We start from the raw sequence: 20720 nt of genomic DNA, 5'->3' as shown, positions 1-20720 counted from the left end.
CATCTAAAAATGTAGGTCTAATGACAACATAGTCTACATATATAAAATTTATATAAAACAGGTGTCCTATATTCCCCATGGTAGAGAATTGCAAGGTAATGATACAAAACATTAACTGTCAAACATAATAAATTTGAATTTCATTAAAACTGAGAACATAAATATAAAACATAAATAAATAAACATAAATAAAAACACATGTAGAAAAGTATTAAAACTTGTGCTGCTGTCTTGTTCTCTTGTTTGAAACAGCTCTTTTTATTCTGCTCTCTTCTTATTCTGTTCTTCTCTTTTTTTCTTCTCAATAGTTCTGCTCTTTAGTTGTGTTCTGCTGTTATATTCTACATTGCTCTGTTCTATTCTGCTCTGTTTATGTCCTGCTGTTCTCTTCTACTCTATTCTAATTCTATTCTGCTCTGTTATACACTCACAGAAATATTTAACCCTAACTTTTAAGATTTATATAATTTTATTACATGACAAATTCCCATTTACTTTTTTTTTTTTTTTTTTTAGATAATTTTAATACAAAGCTACCAAATAAAACTTACATGATGCATATTCATTACTGTAATAAATCCTATTTATTTGAAATGCATAATCGACAGACTGGAGAATCATTTTGGGATTACTGGAACTGCCCTTGCATGGCTGATGTCATACCTTTCCAGTCGTTCTTACTGTGTGCTGTGCAATGGCACTTCCTCTGATCTTTCTTTGTGGACTATCTTACTGAGAATAATTTTTCTGAGCCATTGCAGTCTGCTTTTAGAAAATATCACTCCACAGAGACAGCACTTACTAAAGTTGTGAAAGACCTTTTGCGAGCAATGGACTCAGATACCACTACAGTCTTGGTGCTGTTGGATCTCAGTGCTGCATTTGATACACTTTATGTATTTAGTATTAAAATATACAACCCCTGGCAAAAATTATGGAATCACCGGCCTCGGAGGATGGAGGAAGGACTGCTCGTACTAAAGACCAGAACTCTACAAGGTCAGCCAAAGGGGAATTCCCCGTTAGCCAAGCTAGCGGGAACGCCCTTTCAATCCAGACTTCATCTTGCTACATACATTTACAACCCCTGGCAAAAATTATGGCATCACCGGCCTCGGAGGATGTTCATTCTGTTGTTTAATTTTGTAGAAAAAAAGCAGATCACAGACATGACACAAAACTAAAGTCATTTCAAATGGCAACTTTCTGGCTTTAAGAAACACTATAAGAAATCAAGAAAAAAAGATTGTGGCAGTCAGTAACGGTTACGTTTTTAGACCAAGCAGAGGAAAAAAAATATGGACTCACTCAATTCTGAGGAATAAATTATGGAATCACCCTGTAAATTTCCATCCCCAAAACTAACACCTGCATCAAATCACATCTGCTCGTTGACATTAACCCTATGTCATGAAATTGACCCTATGTGTCTTTTTGCAAGGAATGTTTTCACAGTTTTTGCTCTATGGCAAGATGCATTATCTTCTTGAAAAATGATTTCATCATCCTTAAACATCAGAAAAGTGTCCAAAATATCAACGTAAACTTGTGCATTTATTGATGATGTAATGACAGCCATCTCCCCAGTGCCTTTACATGACATGCAGCCCCATATCATCAATGACTGTGGAAATTTACATGTTGTCTTCAGGCAGTCATCTTTATAAATCTCATTGGAACGGCACCAAACAAAAGTTCCAGCATCATCACCTTGCCCAATGCAGATTCGAGATTCATCACTGAATATGACTTTCATCCAGTCATCCACAGTCCACGATTGCTTTTCTTTAGCCCATTGTAACCTTGTTTTTTTCTGTTTAGGTGTTAATGATGGTTTTCGTTTAGCTTTTCTGTATGTAAATCCCATTTCCTTTAGGCGGTTTCTTACAGTTCGGTCACAGACGTTGACTCCAGTTTCCTCCCATTCGTTCCTCATTTGTTTTGTTGTGCATTTTCGATTTTTGAGACATATTGCTTTAAGTTTTCTGTCTTGACGCTTTGATGTCTTCCTTGGTCTACCAGTATGTTTGCCTTTAACAACCTTCCCATGTTGTTTGTATTTGGTCCAGAGTTTAGACACACTGACTGTGAACAACCAACATCTTTTGCAACATTGCGTGATGATTTACCCTCTTTTAAGAGTTTGATAATCCTCTCCTTTGTTTCAACTGACATCTCTCATGTTGGAGCCATGATTCATGTCAGTCCACTTGGTGCAACAGCTCTCCAAGGTGTGATCACTCCTTTTTAGATGCAGACTAACAAGCAGATGTGATTTGATGCAGGTGTTAGTTTTGGGGATGAAAATTTACAGGGTGATTCCATAATTTATTCCTCAGAATTGAGTGAGTCCATATTTTTTTCCTCTGCTTGGTCTAAAAAAGTAACCGTTACTGACTGCCACAATCTTTTTTTCTTGATTTCTTATAGTGTTTCTTAAAGCCAGAAAGTTGCCATTTGAAATGACTTTAGTTTTGTGTCATGTCTGTGATCTGCTTTTTTTCTACAAAATTAAACAACTGAATGAACATCCTCCGAGGCCGGTGATTCCATAATTTTTGCCAGGGGTTGTAATTACTCTAAATCAATAATAATGACAGTATTTATTTAAAATACATAAAGTATATTGTTTGAATTGCATAATAATTATGTTACCTATGCCATTTATCTTGTATACACATTTTACAAAAAAGTGCGTCCCTGCACGCACTGTATTCCACCCAGGAAAGTTCATCATACCACTTCAATGAGAAGCACCGTGCTTTCCCATGAGTCACAGTGTAGGGAAACTTCTTCGGTTTTGGCTGGGCAGGTGGTTCATCTAGTTGCGACAAATCACTGGGTGGGCCTTCATGCTGGCAACCGGCGGGAGGAACAGGACCATCCGATGTCGGCAGCCCGGCTGGGGAGGCGCTGGCGGGGGGGCGGCGTGCTGCCAGTCTCTGGAGTGGGAGTCGACCTTGATGGAGTAGCAGTAGTAGGAGCGACGGTGATGCTGCTAGAAGCAGGTTGTGACTCATTTTTTAGTCTAACCTTTTTAAAGCCAAATTTACTCAGTTTACTCTGAGCCATGATGGCTAACTTAGCTAACTGTGTACACTGTCTGACAACAAAATTAAGCAGCGGCACGCAGCGCATACATCTCAGTGTTCGCTGCAACATCATTGCTAACGTTAGTTCCGTTGTAACAAATGCAATATAAAATGAATATGATTGTCCTATTTTTCATTCTACCAAAACATTTCATAATTTTAAAATTTAAATATTATCATGACTTCAAAATAACTTAAATACCATGTAATTTACACGGGTCCCGCTAGTTTTTTTTAAATTATTTTTTCAATACATTTTTATACGTTTTGGTTTGAATGTGTTGTGTGGGCCGCTGAAGAGGAGGTACTGCTGGCCCACCACCACCAGAGGGCGCCCTGCCTGGAGTGCGGGCTCCAGGCACCAGAGGGCGCTGCCGCCGACGAAGGCTGCCAGGGTGACAGCTGTCACCCATTACTGGACACAGCTGACTGCACTCAGGACGGAGGTATATCAGCAGGACAGCGTCTCCACCTCAGTGCCGAGATATCGCCTTGAGCCTAAGGTAATCTTCTCTGCAGCTTATTTAAGTATAATCCTATAATACTTGTTAAACCTTTCAGGACAGCTGACTACCGAAAGCCGAGTGATCGGATAAGTACTCACCTTCCTGCTTATTGTGACAAGAGGTGGAGGCGGCTTGCCCCTCTCATCTACTGGGTGCGGTCGCATCCCAACCTGTGTGTTTGTGTTCTTTCCCGCCAGCAGTACCGGATCCGACGAGCGAAGGCAGTGGCCACCTGGGAATTCGGGACTTGGCGGTTCCAGTACTTCTGGGTTTCGGTGGCAGAGGAAATCTGGGTGGTTCCGGTTCGACTAGGACGGACGTCTCCTACCTTCGGGCCTGCCCACAAGACACCAGCAGATTTCGGCTTACACCTCCAAATTGTGAATTATTGTATCAGTTGTGCTAATTTCACAACAGTAAAACTTGTTCTTACCTTTTTCCATTGTCCGTTCATTGCGCCCCCTGTTGTGGGTCCGTGTACCTACACTTTCACAACAGAATGTCAATGTTAAGCATATTTTTAATGAGTGAATAAAAAATATCAATAATAAAATAATGGTGAGAAAAATCATGTAAGCTTTCTCAGGGCGGGCCAGGCCCTGGGCCAATCAAAAACGTGGGCGGGCCTAGGACCACCCTGGCCCTAATATGCCTACATATTAATTAAATTAAATTAAATTAAATTTTGGAGGTGATCCAGAACCAGATCTGTATTCTGGATCAAGTTTCACTTTATATAGACTTTGAAGAATTATGTCAAAACTACTTCACAGATTCTCACCAAATGTTTACCAGACGTAGATATTAGACAATGGAAGATGCCATTAAATTTTGGAAGTGATCTGGATCCAAATCTGGATTTGGATCAAGTTTCACTTGCTTTGAAGGATTATGTCAAAACTACTGCACAGATTTTGATGAAATTTTCACCACACATACATGGAAGACTCCATTCATTTTTGGAGGTGATTCAGAACCGGATCCGGATTCTGGATCAAGTTTCACTTTATATTCAGCTTATTCAGCCCCGCCCACTTTTACAGCAGAGGCATTTCTGTTTTGGATTAGGACTAACGGTGAGCGGTGTTTTCAATACAGAACAACAGAAGATATGACATGGATAGAAACAAAAACCTTTTTGAAAAGCTCAAAGGGATCAACTCTGGCTCACCCACAGGTCATAACAGAGTGGGAAGATGACATGAAAAAGTGGCCCTCGATTATTTTTAACTACTTTGTGTTGTCACTCGGCGTGGACAGTTTTGCTATGAGGAACTACGAGCTCCATGCCGCACAGCGCCGCTGAAGCTCGTATAAAAGCACAATCAAGTTAAAATACTACCCCACAAGTAGTATCACCGTAATGCCAAGATTATGTAACGTTAATATACGTATGGTGTTATTTCATGCAGTGTTTGGTTGTATCAAATGCCAGAAAATGAGTAAATCAGATAGCAGCTAATGCTACAAATAGGGTTGCCAACTCTATGAAAAATAAATAAGGGACACCTCACTGGCAGGGCTGACCGGCCCATGGAAATATAGACTGGAATGGACGTGCGTGCCTCTATCTATTAGCGTCACTCAGGACAGGAAGGCGCCATTACTAAGGGTGGAAATGTGCAGCTCATCAATAATAAACTGACCGCTTTTTTGCACTAGCGTCACTATTTCTTAATGGATTTTAATAAATGTAGGATTGTTTAAAAGCCCTTTGAAAGCTCTTTCCAATGCACCTATGCATGTGTGGGTGAAAAAAAACCTTTTATGTAAAATGCAGAAATTTGGGGAAATTACGACAAACTGTGCTGCTTTTCTCGCTTTATTGTCACTATTTGTTAACAGATTTTAATAAAAGTAGGCTTGTTTTAAAGCCCTTTAATTGCTCTTTCTAATGAACCCATACATGTCTAGGTAGAAAATTTTTTTATGTAAAGTGTGGAAATTTGTGGAAAATATTCCATTCTGTTCATTTACTGTGATTTTTTTTTTTTCCTGTCATAATTCTCGATGGATTTTTATAAATGACGCTTGTAAGTTGTATTCATGCTAATTAAAAGGTCTAACGGACCCATACATGTCTGGATAAAAATCCTTATGTATTAAAATATTAATCTGAAGTATGCCTTGCCATTGTGCTCATTTATCTTGCTGCTTTTTCCACTGTAATATTACTGCTAGACTTTTAATGACAACAACATATATATGATTTTTACTAACATTTTATTACAAGTAGATATAAAGCCATTCAGAATTTATGACTTTTGACCCTCAGTCAGGGTAAAAAGTACCTCCTCCATCCCCTCCAACCACACTGTTCAAATTTAAATGCCTCCTGTGACCACATGTACATATCATATTAAACAACAGCTGCAAGTATATATACATAATTATATTTAAACATTTTTGTTTCCGCATGTGAACGCAGCTTAATGAAAAGAACTTATGGCATTGAGTTATAGTCTCAGTATATTGACATTAAATTGAGGCATAACGACTTTAAAATAGACATTTGTTTTACATAATTACATTAAGGCTCTTGTACAGTTCATTTTAGTATTGGAGAATTTGTTTTTGTGGTTCGTGCAGTTGATGATGAAGCACTGGCTGCCTTTTTTCTCCTCATATCGCTTCTGTTTAACAGGATCAAGGTCTCTCTCCACCCTCAGTAACGGCCGCCGTGCAGCACGCCGCTAGTCACGTGACGTCCATTCCAGTCTCTATTTCCATGGACCGGCCAACTGACCTTTGCCTTCACCCTTCCCAGCGTGTGTGTGAAACGATTTTTAACCACTTGACTATTGACTTGACCCTGAATTTAAGTAGATGCACACATGCATTTGTTATGATATGAACATGCGGAAAACAAATTATTTAGCAATTTATTTTTAGTGCAAAATAAATTTTCACTCACAATTTCAATATGACCATCCTGTCCTGCTTCAAAGTATATAAAAAAAAATTCTTTAAAAATAAATCTTTCTCTGTCGTGTTATTGCTTAAGTTAAAAGTGTATAAATTAACAAAAACAAAATCATCCAAAACAATGTAACAGTGAAAGTCTGAAAAAGTAAACAATACTTACAATACTTATAGCTGTTGTCGCGCACCTTTTCCACCCAGCCATTTTCCTTTCCCATTTGCCCATGTACTTTTGCTTTCTTTTTTGTTTTGTTTTTTTCGAGGAGTAACGACGTTACAGACATTGCTGTTCGTAGGCGTGTCTGCGGTGCCAGTGTCGGTATCAGCCATGCTACTTTGTTATGGTCGTCCGATGACCGTCGTCGGCTCATGATTCTCGTCTGGGATCTTCTTGCGAGCAGATGTCCCTCAACCAATGAGATAAGAGTGATTCTGTATCGTCAACTCGTGTGTGTCAGCTCATTGGTGAAGAGCAGGAGAAAGGCTGGGATCGTATTTACCGTAAGTTTCCATATAAAGCGCCAGTCAATTCCATTGAGCGCCAGTCAATTCCATTGACATTTTACAGAGTTTTTGATTCTCACAGAAATACGGGACAAACTGCGTCCCGTTTCAGGTCAATACGGAACGCACACTTTTATTTCCAAAATAAGGGACGATTCCGTTTTTCAAGGGACGGTTGGCAACCCTAGCTACAAACACAGCTTACCCGTTTGTCTCACTAGCATCTTCAACAGAGCGTTATAGTCCAATAATTTCCCTGGGTAAAGATCCAGTGGTGTGGGGTTTTTTTTCTCCATAAAATGAAAAGAACAGACAGGGACGTCTGGGTGGATTTTTCAAATTCAGCGCCTTTAGCCAGCACCGGAGAACCTTGTATTTCAATGGAGGAGGGAACAAGTTAAATGCTTATCCACAGCACTCAAATCTCTGCTTTCCATATTCAGAACATCGTTCTGAAAGTGATAGTTTCCTCTTCTTCCAGTTGTTGTGGCACCTACAAACTGAACAATTAATGCTGCTCATGTTCGGACACTTCTAGTGTACTGTGTTCCCACGTAGCTAATCATTGATGTAGTGGCAAACTGGAAGTTGCTTGACAAAATGGCGCCGCCCACCCTGACTTCCTGAATAAGGTGAATAGGCTTTGAAGGATTATGTCAAAACTACTTCACAGATTCTCACGAAATTTTCATCAAACATAGATATTAGGCCATAGAAGATGCCATTAAATTTTGGAGGTGATCTGGATCCAGATCTGGATTTTGGATCAACTTTCCCTGGCTTAGAAGGATTACGTCAAAACTACTTCACAAATTCTCACCAAATTTTCACCATGGATACATATTAGGCCATGAAAGACTCTGATTGCGCTTGTTTTGAATATGTGAAACAGCAAGTTTCCAAATGGTAGTTAAAAAAAATCATGTGTTAAATAAAATAAGTAGTATATGAAAGCAAATAACCTGATGACCCTATTTTCTGGACTATAAATCACACTTTAGTAGGAGTCCCATCTGTCCAATAATGCACCATGAAGACAAAAAATATGTCCCACTGGTCTATAAGTTGAAACTTTGGAAATGTGGGGCTATCGCATTGTACAACAAGAAGTAAAATTAATTTAATCACTGCATTGTTTAAGTATCTCAGGGTCTTGTTCACCAGTGGGGGTAAGATGGAGCATGACATCGATGGACAGATTGCGGCTGCATCTGAGGTCCTGTAGACACTGTAGTGGACTGTTGTGGTGAAGAAAGAGCTGACCCAGAAGGTGACACGCTCAATTTACAAGTCGATTTACGTGCCTATTCTCACCCATGGTCATGAAATGTGGGTAATGTCTGAATGAACAAGGTTGTGGATCCAAGCGTGGAAATGAGATTCCTCCACCGGGTATCTGGGCTTACACTTGGAGACAGGGTGAGGGGCTTGAATATCCGGAAGGGACTGGGATTAGAGCCGCCTCTTCTTCACATAGAATGGAGCCAGCTGAGGCAGTCTGGGCATCTGGTGAGGATGGTTATCTCCCTAGGGAGATCTTCCAGGCAGGTCCAGGGATCACCCCAACCCTCGCCACATTGTATATGGTGAAGGACTGCATGATGTAGCAAGCTGAATTTGCCTGTGATTCACCACAGTGGTGAATAGTAATCATAATAATAAAAAAACTTGAAAATTCTTGCAGTGCTATGGGCAAAAACTGATTTCTGTCATTTTTTGATGAACGGTCAAAGCCCTTTTGTAGTTTGTGCTGCACTCTGTCCTCCCTGCAGCCTTCTGCATAAAAAGAGGCTGAAATACATACGCCTCTGACTCCTCAACAAGGGGGGGAAAAAAAATTCACTGTACGCATCTTCATACTTGTTTCGTTAAGTTAGTTTGTGTCCACACTGCACTGAAATGGAAAACAAACCGAACATCAGCACAGAGAGAATCATGCACTGTGTGTGTGTGAGACGATCACGGCTGATCAGAGCTTTTGTCACTTGAGTAAAGCTCGCTGTGTGCGTCCACTGACACAACAGTGTAATTATTTTTCAGTTAGCTAAATACCATTAGTTGGAACAATTAAATGTCACAGATTCATTTATTTATTTTAGTTATGAGCACACACAGTTATGTGGGTGAGTTCATGTGCAACAGAGCACATGGCACTTTCACCCGCAGTGCAGCATGTGGAACAGTGAAAATAAAATATTCCATTTAATTCCTCACAAATCTCTGAATTTCTCAAAATACTAAGCTAAAAGGTGCATATTAAGGCACAGGTTTGCCTGGGCTCAAGACCAGAGGCCTAAAGTATCTGCCCCACATTAATGTTCACCAGAGAATACATGAACACAAATAACACACAATATATCCATTCATTCATTTTCAAACACTCTTATTGTAATCAAGGGTCATGGGGACTGCTGGAGCCTATTCCAGCAATCAAAGGATTACCGTGCATCCGGAAAGTATTCACAGCTCTCCACTTTTTCCACATTTTGTTACATTACAGCCTTATTCCAAAATGGAGTAAATTCATTTCCCCCCCCAAAATTGTACTCACAATACCCCATAATGACAACATGAAAAAGTATTTTTTTTTAATTTTTGCAAATTTACTAAAAATAATAAGCTAAAAAAAATATCACATGTACATAAGTATTCACAGCCTTTGCTCAATACTTTGTTGATGCAGCAATTACAGCCTCAAGTCTTCTTGAATATGATGCCACAAGCTTGGTACACCTATTTTTGGGCAGTTTTGTCCATTCCCTTTTGCAGCACCTCTCAAACTCCATCAGGTGGGATGGGGAGCATTGGTGCACAGCCATTTTCAGATCTCTCCAGAGATGTTCAATCAGATTCAGGTCTGAGCTCTGGCTGGGCCACTCAGAACATTCACAGAGTTGTCCTGAAGCCACTCCTTTGATATCTTGGCTGTGTGCTTAGGGTCATTGTCCTGCTGAAAGATGAACCATTGTCCCAGCCTGAGGTCCAGAGTGCTCTGGAGCAGGTTTTCATCCAGGATGTCTCTGTACATTGCTGCATTTATCTTTCCCTCATTCCTGACTAGTCTCCTAGTTCCTGCCACTGAAAAACATGCTTCAGTCCAGGGATGGTGCATTGTTTCATCCAAACATGACACCTGGCATTCATGCCAAAGAGTTGAAACAGTCTTTGTTTCATCAGACCAGAGAATTTTGTTTCTCATGGTCTGAGAGTCCTTCAGGTGACTTTTGGCAAACTCCAGGTGGGCTGCCATGTGTCTTTTACTAAGGAGTGGCTTCTGTCTGGCCACTCTACGACACAGGTCTGATTGGCGGATTTCTGCAGAGATGGTTGTCCTTCTGGAATGTTCTGGAAGTAAGAGATGGAGGACTTGACCAAGGACAGGGAAATGTGGGGTGAGCTGCTTTCTCTACTGTCTTCTGGATAATTGGCAGAAAAGGAATGCATAAATGAATTATTTATTCATAACGTAAACACTACATTGGCAAGCAGAAGCTAACAAGCTAATTTATGTATTTGTACAAGGCAGAAAACTCCAGTAAACTGCTTCTTGGCCTCCTGAACAGATGACCATAACTGAGGTCAATGTGCAATGTATTTGAACATTTGAAAACTTTGCACATTATTTATTTGTAACACAAAACCTGTGTTAGAGAGCAGAAGCTAATGAGCTAATCAATATTATTGTATGAGGCACAATACTTGAGTAAACTACTTGTGGCCACTGAACATCATAGTTGAGGGAAAAGTGCAATGTAATTGAACATTTGAAAACTTGTCACATAATTTATCTGCAACATAAACACCACGTTAGCTAGCGGATGCTAACAAGCTAATTGATGTTATCATACAAGGGACAAAACTCCAGTAAACTGCTTCGTCACTGAACAGAACATGTGCAATGTAATTAAGTGTTCTTGTTGTTTCACATAGTCCAAACAAGTGGAGTTCCAAGTAGTATGAAAGTTATAATCCCTACTTTTATTTGAGCATGTGGTCACTTTGAGAGCAAGATATAATGAATTTGGTTATTCTCTGAGAACCAGAACGTCTCTCTTTTCAATTCTCATCTTTTTCTTCTTGGCATCCAGATTAATGGTGTGTTACTGCCATCTTCTGCTCTGGAGTGTGAATTACAGTACCTCATTCAGAGCAGCATGTGACATGTGAAAATGTCATAGAACCATAACTCCTTAGGCAACAAATGGCTTCCAAGGCCGGCTTTAAATCTGTGTGCTTATATTTAGCTGTCACAGAATATTACTAGATAAATGAAAATTATGTGAGGGGAGGATTCAGATTTGAACAAGAGACCTCTTCATCTGCAGTCAAATGTTCTACCACTGAGCTACACCCCCAGCCACAAACAATGATGCAATATTTTTTTCATTTTTGGCATATATGTCACAGGACGTCCCAAACTACAGTACATTGTAGGTCCAAAGTGTGATGAAAAAACCCCACTAGTGTGTTGCCCATGGGGAACCACAGGCTCTAGATTGGGTTTATAAAATAGGTAGCTGTCATTTTTCAAGGGTGGTAATAAATTATGCAAAGTTTCTATAATAATTTTAACTGAAATTGCAGGAAATTAAAATGAGGAAGTTTTGTGAATAATTGTATTCATTATTTGGTACATTTAGTTGATGTCATGTTTTACAACTGGCAAGGTTGAAATATTTTCTTTGTTCAGAGCTTGTCTGGTTACCAGGGACTGATTAATGGTCATATCAACGTCCATTCTTCGCTGTTTATTTTTTAACCTAATATCCCTGTATTCTCCAAAAATATTAGTCCTATCAACTTTCCGTTTTCGCGACATTCATCCTTGACACAAAATACATAAGCATACCAAACGCCAGATGTCAGCTCTTCCCAAGTTTGTCTGTGATCAAAGGTACACGCACGCACACATACTAGCATAGTTCCACCTTAGAATTGGAATATAATATATAAGATATACCTTACTGAATATTCATGTACACATAGGCCACTTCGCTTTTAATATATAGATACGCACAAGCTGGAGAGAATCAATTCAATTATGATTGGATCTGTTGGGAAAGTGTAAGTACACGGACCCACAACAGGGGGCGCAAATGAACGGACAATGGAATAGGTCAAATAACACACTTTACTGTTGTGAATATGCACAACAAGGACAACAGATTACAATAAAGGACAAAGTCAAATTCACACAGGTGTTGTGTGGGCAGGCTCGAAGATAGGAGACGCCTCTCCAAAGTAGAACCGGAACCACACGGTTTCCTCCGCCACCAGACCCCGCGAATACTGGAGCCGCCAAGTCCCGAACTCCCAGGTGGCCACTGCCTCCGCGTGTTGGACCTGGTACTGCTGGCGAGGAATAAAGAACAGTTAAAGGAGGGCGCGTTCGCACCCAGGAATCCGAACGGCAGGTAAGCTACCTCCAGCTCTCGTTGGGAAGTTCTCTCAGAGAAATGCACAAAGTCACAAAGATCACTGTCAAACAGTTAGCTGAGTACGTTACCTTCTCGGTAGAAACGATATCTCGGCAAAGAGGTGGAGACGTCGTCCTGCTGATACACTCCTGCCGATCAGATGATTGGTAACAGCTGTTGCAGGTGATGCGTGACAGCTGTCACCCTGGCTGCTCCTGTGAGGTGGCTGCGCCCTCTGGTGCCTGGAGCCCGCACTCCAGACAGGGCGCCCTCTGGTGGTGGGCCAGCAGTACCTCCTCTTCTGGCGGCCTACACAACAGGACCCCCCCCCTCAACGGGCGCCTCCTGGGTGGCGGCGGTAGTAATCGGCCAGGAGGGCCGGGTCCAGGATGAAGTTCCTCTTCACCCAGGAGCGTTCTTCAGGTCCGTACCCCTCCCAGTCCACCAAATACTGGAAGCCCCGGCCCATCCTACGGACATCCAAGAGCCGGCGCACAGTCCAAGCCGGCTCGCCATCGATGATCCGGGCAGGAGGTGGTGCCGGACCGGGAGTACAGAGGGGTGAGGTGTGATGGGGCTTAATCTGGGACACGTGGAAAACGGGATGGATCCGCAGTGAGGCCGGAAGCTGAAGTAGACTGAGTACCTTGATGATCTTGAACGGACCGATGTACCGGTCCTGCAGTTTGGGGGAGTCCACTTGAAGGGGTATGTCCGTTGTAGACAACCACACTGCCTGCCCTGGCCGGTACGTAGGGGCCGGGTCCGCCGACGGTCTGCATGGGCCTTCGTCCTCATCCGGGCCTTCAGCAAGGCAGAACGGGCGGCACGCCACACCCGACGGCACTTCCGTAGGTGGGCCTGAACCGAGGGGCACACCGACCCTCTCCCTCAACCACCGGAAACAAAGGAGGTTGGTACCCCAGACACACCTCGAAAGGGGAGAGGCCGGTGGCTGCCGACACCTGGCTGTTATGGGCGTACTCGATCCAGGCCAGATGGGTACTCCAGGCCGCCGGGTGCGCGGCTGTCACGCAACGTAGGGCCTGCTCCACCTCCTGATTGGCCCGTTCTGCTTGCCCGTTGGTCTGGGGATGATACCCGGATGAGAGACTCACCGTGGCCCCCAGTTCCCGGCAGAAGCTCCTCCAGACTTGCGAGGAGAACTGGGGACCATGATCCGAAACGATGTCCGATGGTATCCCATGCAGCCGGACGACGTGGTGGACCAGGAGGTCCGCTGTCTCCTGGGCCGTCGGGAGCTTCGGGAGGGCCACGAAGTGGGCCGCCTTGGAGAATCGGTCCACTATCGTGAGGATGGTGGTGTTGCCCTGGGACGGCGGGAGGCCCGTGACAAAATCCAGGCCGATGTGGGACCAGGGGTGATGGGGCACGGGCAGCGGCTGGAGCAGTCCGAAGCCCTGCGATGGTCAGCCTTGCCCCTGGCGCAGGTGGTGCAGGCCTGGATATAATCCCGGACGTCGGCCTTCTAGGGACGCCCACCAGAAGCGCTGCCGGACAACTGCCACGGTTCTTCGCACCCCTGGATGACAGGAGAGCTTAGAGCCGTGACAGAAGTCCAAGACTGCAGCCCTAGCTTCTGGTGGGACGTAGAGTTTGTTCTTCGGCCCAGTCCCGGGGTCCGGGCTTCGTGCCAGGGCCTCCCGGACGGTTCTCTCTACGTCCCAGGTGAGGGTGGCCACGATAGTGGACTCCGGGATGATGGGTTCCGGTGGATCCGACAACTCCGTTTTGCCTTCATCTTCATGTACCCGGGACAAGGCATCCGAATTTCTGTTCTTGGTCCCGGGACGGTAGGTGATCCGGAAGTCAAAACGGCCGAAGAACAGTGACCAGCGGGCTTTGCCTGGGGTTCAGACCGCTGGCGTCCTGATATACTCCAGGTTCCGGTGGTCAGTGAAAACCGTGATGGCACGACGTTCCCTCCAAACAGATGTCTCCACTCTTCAAGAGCCTCTTTCACCGCAAGGAGTTCTCGATTGCCGACGTCATAGTTCCGTTCGGCCGGGTCAACTGCGGGCAAAATAGGCACACGGGTGAAGGACCTTATCGTCCTCCGCTCTGGGAAAGCACAGCTCCTATCCCTGAGTCCGAGGCGTCCACTTCAACCACTAACTGGCGACTAGGATCGGCTGCACCAGAACGGGTGCAGACGAGAAGCGCCATTTCAACTCCTTGAACGCGGCATCGCAGCGTCCGACCAGGGTGAAGGGGACTTTTGGGTGAGGTCAGGGCTGTCAGGGGGCTAACTACCTGACTGTAGCCCTTAATGACCTCCTGTAAAAATTTGCAAGCCGAGAACTGTTGCAGCTTCCTACGGCTAGTGGTTGGGTGCCAGTCTCTCACCGCCGCAACCTTGGCCGGATCAGGATCGACGGAGTTGGGGGAAGATGATGAACCCCAGAAGGACAAAGAAGTGCGGTGAAACTCGCACTTCTCGCCCTTCACAAACAAGCCGGTGCTTCTCCAACAACCGCTGCAAGGACCTGACGTACATGCCGGACCATGAGTCCTCAGGATCCGGAGAGAAAGATGAGGATATCGCTAGATATACGAAGACGAATCGGTGCAGGAAATCCCGCAAGACACCATTAACCAATGCTGGAACGTTGCGGGGCGTTTGTGAGGCCAGAACAGCATGACCAGGTACTCAAAGTGACCTAACGGGGTGTTAAATGCCGTCTTCCATTCGTCTCCCTTCCGGATCCGAACCAGTGTACGCATTTTTAAGATCAGCTTAGTAAAGATTTTGGCTCCATGCACGGGGGTGAACACGGAATGTAATAATGGCAACGGGTTATCGGTTGCGAACCGTAATCTCCTTCAGCCCCCTGTAATCAATACATGGACGAAGGTCACGCCATCTTTCTTGCCCACAAAAAAGAAACCTGCCCCCATCGGGGAGGTGGAAGTTCCGATCACCCGGCAGCTAATGAGTCCCGGATGTAGGTCTCCATTGATTCGTGCTCAGGTCGTGAGAGGTTGTACAGCCTGCTGGACGGGAACTCAGCGCCTGGAACCAAATCAATGGCACAATCGTACGGACGGTGCGGGGGAAGGGTGAGTGCCAGATCCTTGCTGAAGACGTCAGCAAGATCGTGGTACTCAACCGGCACTGCCGTCAAATTGGGAGGGACTTTGACCTCCTCCTTAGCCTGGAACCGGGAGGAACCGAGGATCCTAAACACACCGATGGCAGGTTTTCGCTCCACTGAACCACCACCCCAGACGGCCAATCGATCCGGGATTGTGCTTTAACATCCATGGGATGCCCAAAATCACGTGGGAGGTAGAAGGAGTTACAAAAACTCAATCTCCTCACGGTGGTTTCCAGACACCACCAGAGTTACTGGTGGTGTCTTGTGGTGTGAGTAAAGGGAGGAGGGTGCCATCTAGTGCCCGCACCTGCAATGGGCTAGGAAGCGCCACCAGAGGGAGCCCTACCTCCTTTGCCCATCTGCTGTCTAGCAGATTCCCTTCTGACCCCCGGTCCACCAGTGCTCGGGCTTGAAGGGTTGAATCCCCGCTCAGGATTGTGACTGGGCGTCGTGTGGCAATTTGTGTGTGTCTCACTTGAATGTCTTGACCCCCCTTAGCCCAGTCTCTAAGGGCGAGTGTTGACGTTTGGCCTGTTTGGGGCAGTCTCTCTGTGTGTGCTCTGTTGAGCTGCAGAGACAACACTCTCCACGGATCAGCCTCCCCATTTTGGCCCTGTGCGTTTCCCTCAACAACGTCAACAGGGGGAGCTGTTGCCCCACAAAGCGCTGCGGCTGTGGAGCGTGGGGAGGGCGGCCCCTTTTCGAACCCGGAAGGGAGAGGGGCGGCGCGTATCCGGTCACGTCCTTCGCCTTGCTCCCGACGGCGTTCCTCTAACCGATTGTCTAATCGTATAACGAGATCAATAAGCCCGTCTAAATCCCGCGGTCGTCCTTGGCCACCAGGAGCTCCTTCAGGACAACGACAGTCCGTTTACGAAGGCGGCGCGGGAGGGCAGTGTTATTCCAGCCGGACCTCGCAGCCGCGATGTGGAAGTCGACTGCATAAGCAGCTGCGACTCCGGCGCCCCTGTCCTCATTGACAGCAGCACGGCTGAAGCGGTCTCTCCTCTATTGGATGATCGAACACTGTTCTGAACTCCCTCACAAACCCATCATATGTCAGAAGGAGCCGTGAATTTTGCTCCCAAAGCGCTGTAGCCCAAGCGCGTGCCTTGCCGCGAAGCAGATTAATTACATAAGCTATCTTACTAGCATCAGTCGCCTACATGACGGGACGTTGTGCGAAGACGAGCGACACTGCATAAGAAAAGTCCTGCGCATGTCTCCACACAACCCCCGTACGGCTCTGGAGGGCTTATGTATGCTTCAGGGGAAGGTGGGAGGGGTCGTTGAACGACCTGTGGAACGTCACTGTTACGCACAGGGTCGACAGGAGGGAGAGCCGCAGCAGCGCCCTGAGGGCGCGCTTCCACCTGCGCGGCGAGAAGCCTCCACCCTGCGGTTAAGGAGGACGTCTGCTCGGTTATTAAATCCAACCGTAGCCGTGAAAGCTGGTGAGGATCCGCTGCAACTCACCGACCATTCCTCCTGCGGACGCCTGTGCGCCCTGTTCTTCCATTGGCCGTTCAAACAGCCGGTTGACGCCCCTCGGGATCCATGACGTTGGACCGAGATATCCTGTTGGGAAAGTGTAAGTACACGGACCCACAACAGGGGGCGCAAATGAACGGACAATGGAATAGGTCAAATAACCACTTTACTGTTGTGAATATGCACAACAAGGACAACAGATTACAATAAAGGACAAAGTCAATTCACACAGGTGTCGTGTGGGCAGGCTCGAAGATAGGAGACACCTCTCCAAGTAGAACCGGAACCACACGGTTTCCTCCGCCACCAGACCCCGCGAATACTGGAGCCGCCATGTCCCGAACTCCCAGGTGGCCACTGCCTCCGCGTGTCGGACCTGGTACTGCTGGCGAGGAATAAAGAACAGTTATAGGAGGGCGCGTTCGCACCCAGGAATCCGAACGGCAGGTAAGCTACCTCCAGCTCTCGTTGGGAAGTTCTCTCAGAGAATGCACAAAGTCACAAAGATCACTGTCAAACAGTTAGCTGAGTACGTTACCTTCTTGGTAGAAACGATATCTCGGCAAAGAGGTGGAGACGTCGTCCTGCTGATATACTTCCTGCCGATCAGATGATTGGTAACAGCTGTTGCAGGGGATGCGTGACACTGTCACCCTGGCTGCTCCTGTGAGGCGGCTGCGCCCTCTGGTGCCTGGAGCCCGCACTCCAGACAGGGCGCCCTCTGGTGGTGGGCCAGCAGTACCTCCTACTTCTGGCGGCCCACACAACAGGATCAACATGACACTGTGGTACAAACATGGGATAGTTCCCTTCAAAGAATTCAGTTTTAAAGGTAAAAGATGATTAGTCACTTGGCATTTGTTTAGTCTTTAACTCTTTGCACTCTTTATTGTAACCTAGCACAGTCATCCTGTGCTACACTGCTCCCTGGATTCTCCAAAATACGTTTCCAATCTATCTTCCACCCCAGCCTGAAATGTTATTTTCCCTCAATGTGACAGTCAGCAACACAAGTATAGTTGGACAGTGACAGTTTTTTCCCCTCAGTAGAGAACGACATCAGATAGTAAGTTCACAGTTCTTGATTCACAGCCCAGGGGCAAGCAAAGGTCAAGGTACACAGAATAACCAGTCCACCGAGCAACCAGACCTGTGAAGGGTAACATACTGAGGCAGATCCAGAAAACAGAAAGGGGGTCAAAATACTGGAAAGTCAAACCAGGTACCAAGTTGAGAAGGAGCAGACTGAAATCAGAAATCAGTGAGGCTGCGAAGGTCAGCAACTAGGAAACACCATGACATACAAAACACTGAACACTACAAGACGTGCAGGCACTGAGGAGCTGGAGAGAGGGGAAAAAAAATCACCAAAACTAGAAAGAGGTATGAGAGAGAACAGGCAGAAGCAGCAGCAATGTGCACAGGAGGGAGTATCAAAATAAACCAGGAAACAGAAAAGACAGAGAGGTTACTGTGACAGTGGATTTCCACATCCTGATGCTCAACCTTATGTTTTTACATTGCATTTTGCATAATCACAATAAAAAACAAACATCTGAACATGACAGTAGAATTCATAGTCAGTGCTGCAAACCACACATTTTTTTACAACACACAGTAGATGCATTTTTTGTTTTTACTTTTTTTTTTTAGTATTCACACAATATACTTAGTTAAAATTATTTGATACTGAGAAGCATTTGCTTATGTCTGCAGCAACCTTACAGCAACAAATATTAAAGACAATATTTTACAGCCACTTTTGCACATGGCGTCCTGATGACACCTTTTTCTGGGACATCGATGTTTATTTCCACTTGGTGACGCTAAGCCACATTCCTTGCACGTGTACAATCAGTGTAGCCTGCATAATTGCAGGTTGATAGACAGGCCCCCTGCATTCTTTTGAAAATATGTGGAAATTAATGAGCATAAAATACTGTAGTGAATTCCCCAAACAGTCAGGCAGCTGAATATTTGCACAGTGGAAGAATGGGTAGGATGGGCGGTGGTGGGGGGGATATCTTCTTCAAAAGTGGATCAAGTGGTGTCATCAGTCTCAGTTATGTGTTGGTAAAAGGAAAGGTGATGTAACACAGTGGTAATTACACTCCTGTCCCAACTGTTTTTTTTTTTTAAATGTATTTCAGGCTTCAAACCAGGAACGGTTGTACATTATATTTACATACTATCTGAATGTTTTTAAGGCTTACATAAGGCTTAGACATTAACTCTGATAATGCAGTGTTCTGTCTTCAGTCAGGTTTGGCGTTGCTCCCGGCAACCGAGAGCATCAGACAAACTGTGAGTGTAACACTGGGTGAATCAAACTCCATGGCAACAACTGGGAGAGCAAACGGGATGTATCTGACCTCTCAGACAACACCTCTGCTGCCAAAGGTAATGTGGATGAGAGTGCAGAACTGCAGTGCATGCTGAGACTGTTGCATAAAAAATCCCAGTCTGCATTAATTTCCTTTGGCTTATTTCCATTTTATACCTATTTTAAATGCTTTCAAAATAAAATTTGTAGTGGTGCAATGCAATATGTGCACAAATATTAGATTGTAATTAAGAAAAAAAATCCTCCATCATTTATTTTGTGCACATGTGAGTGTGTGCATGCACCTGTTTTACTGAACAGGTATATAACATAACAGTTAAAACAGTATTGTCAAGGTCTATAATCTAACAGGATGTTATTTTTGTTATGTCAGACACAATGTTCTACTGGATGATGTTCTGCATTCATTAATGTCAATTTGCACTTCTGAAGGAGCTCAGTATTTGCCCTGCAGGTTAACACATTCATCAGCAAGCAACACGAGTGTATGTGAGGACCGGCATGTGCGGTCAGCTAGAGGTGTGTGCATATCATGTAAGAATTTAACCTCAGCATGAGCAGATTTTGTCAAACAGCATGATATGGCTTGACATCTTTGTTTTAATCTGACATTTCATTCCACTCTTCAAATTTCTAGTTATGGGTTCAGGATGTGCCAATAATGTGTTTAACAGACAGCTCGGGCTCCCAGTCCATCCCGGTCATCCTCCCACCTCCTCCCTGCCCCACTCCCTCAACTTCAGCCATCTCCCCCGCCAACGGAAACCGCGGGACACCAAACCTAAGATGAAGAAACTAAAATATCACCAATACATTCCTCCAGATCAGAGGGGACCATCTGGGAGCTGGAGGTATTCTTTAGTGTAATTTATTTCTTAATTTTGTTTTTTGTGTGAGTAGTGAGTGTCATGTGGAACCTATGTGGCAAGTTTTCAACCTGACATCTATTTTTAGATCTGTTTGGTTTCTTTTAACTCAGTCAGGATAAAAAACAATTTGAATGGGTCCAGTATTGAATTTGAACACTGTCACTGACTATGTTGTAAGGCTACGGGGAAAGCCAAAACTGTCACAGTAAACCGCTTCTTGTCATCACTGAACAGCCGAAAATGTCTGGTAGCATGGAGAGGATCACTATTAACCTCACTACATGCAAAGAAGAGATCTTTGTTATTGATAGTATGGCCTTGTTAGTATGGCCTGCTTGAGGTTTTTTCCTTAAACTACACGCAAGGGAGTTTTCCTTATCACTGTTGTCTGTGGGTGGGGGTTACACGGGTTGAGCGTGCAGTGTCGGCACAAACCATTCAGAAAATGGGGTGTCA

The 20720-nt window shown here is 44.8% G+C and overlaps 1 protein-coding gene across 1 annotated transcript in view; it reads left to right on the top strand.

The window, feature by feature from the left end:
• Nucleotides 1-20241, top strand: part of LOC117513318 (myocardin-like) — a 42112-nt gene extending 21871 nt beyond the window's left edge. The window contains exons 8-9 of the mRNA XM_034173552.1: nt 19311-19451; nt 20070-20241. Coding sequence (XP_034029443.1) covers nt 19311-19451; nt 20070-20180 — 252 coding nt within the window. The 3' untranslated portion in view covers nt 20181-20241. The remainder of the gene's footprint in view (nt 1-19310; nt 19452-20069) is intronic.
• Nucleotides 20242-20720: the final 479 nt, after the last annotated feature.

Source organism: Thalassophryne amazonica, chromosome 7 (genome assembly GCF_902500255.1).
Source record: "Thalassophryne amazonica chromosome 7, fThaAma1.1, whole genome shotgun sequence".
NCBI classification, from domain to species: Eukaryota; Metazoa; Chordata; class Actinopteri; order Batrachoidiformes; family Batrachoididae; genus Thalassophryne; species Thalassophryne amazonica.
This window is presented reverse-complemented; position numbering and strand designations above follow the sequence as displayed.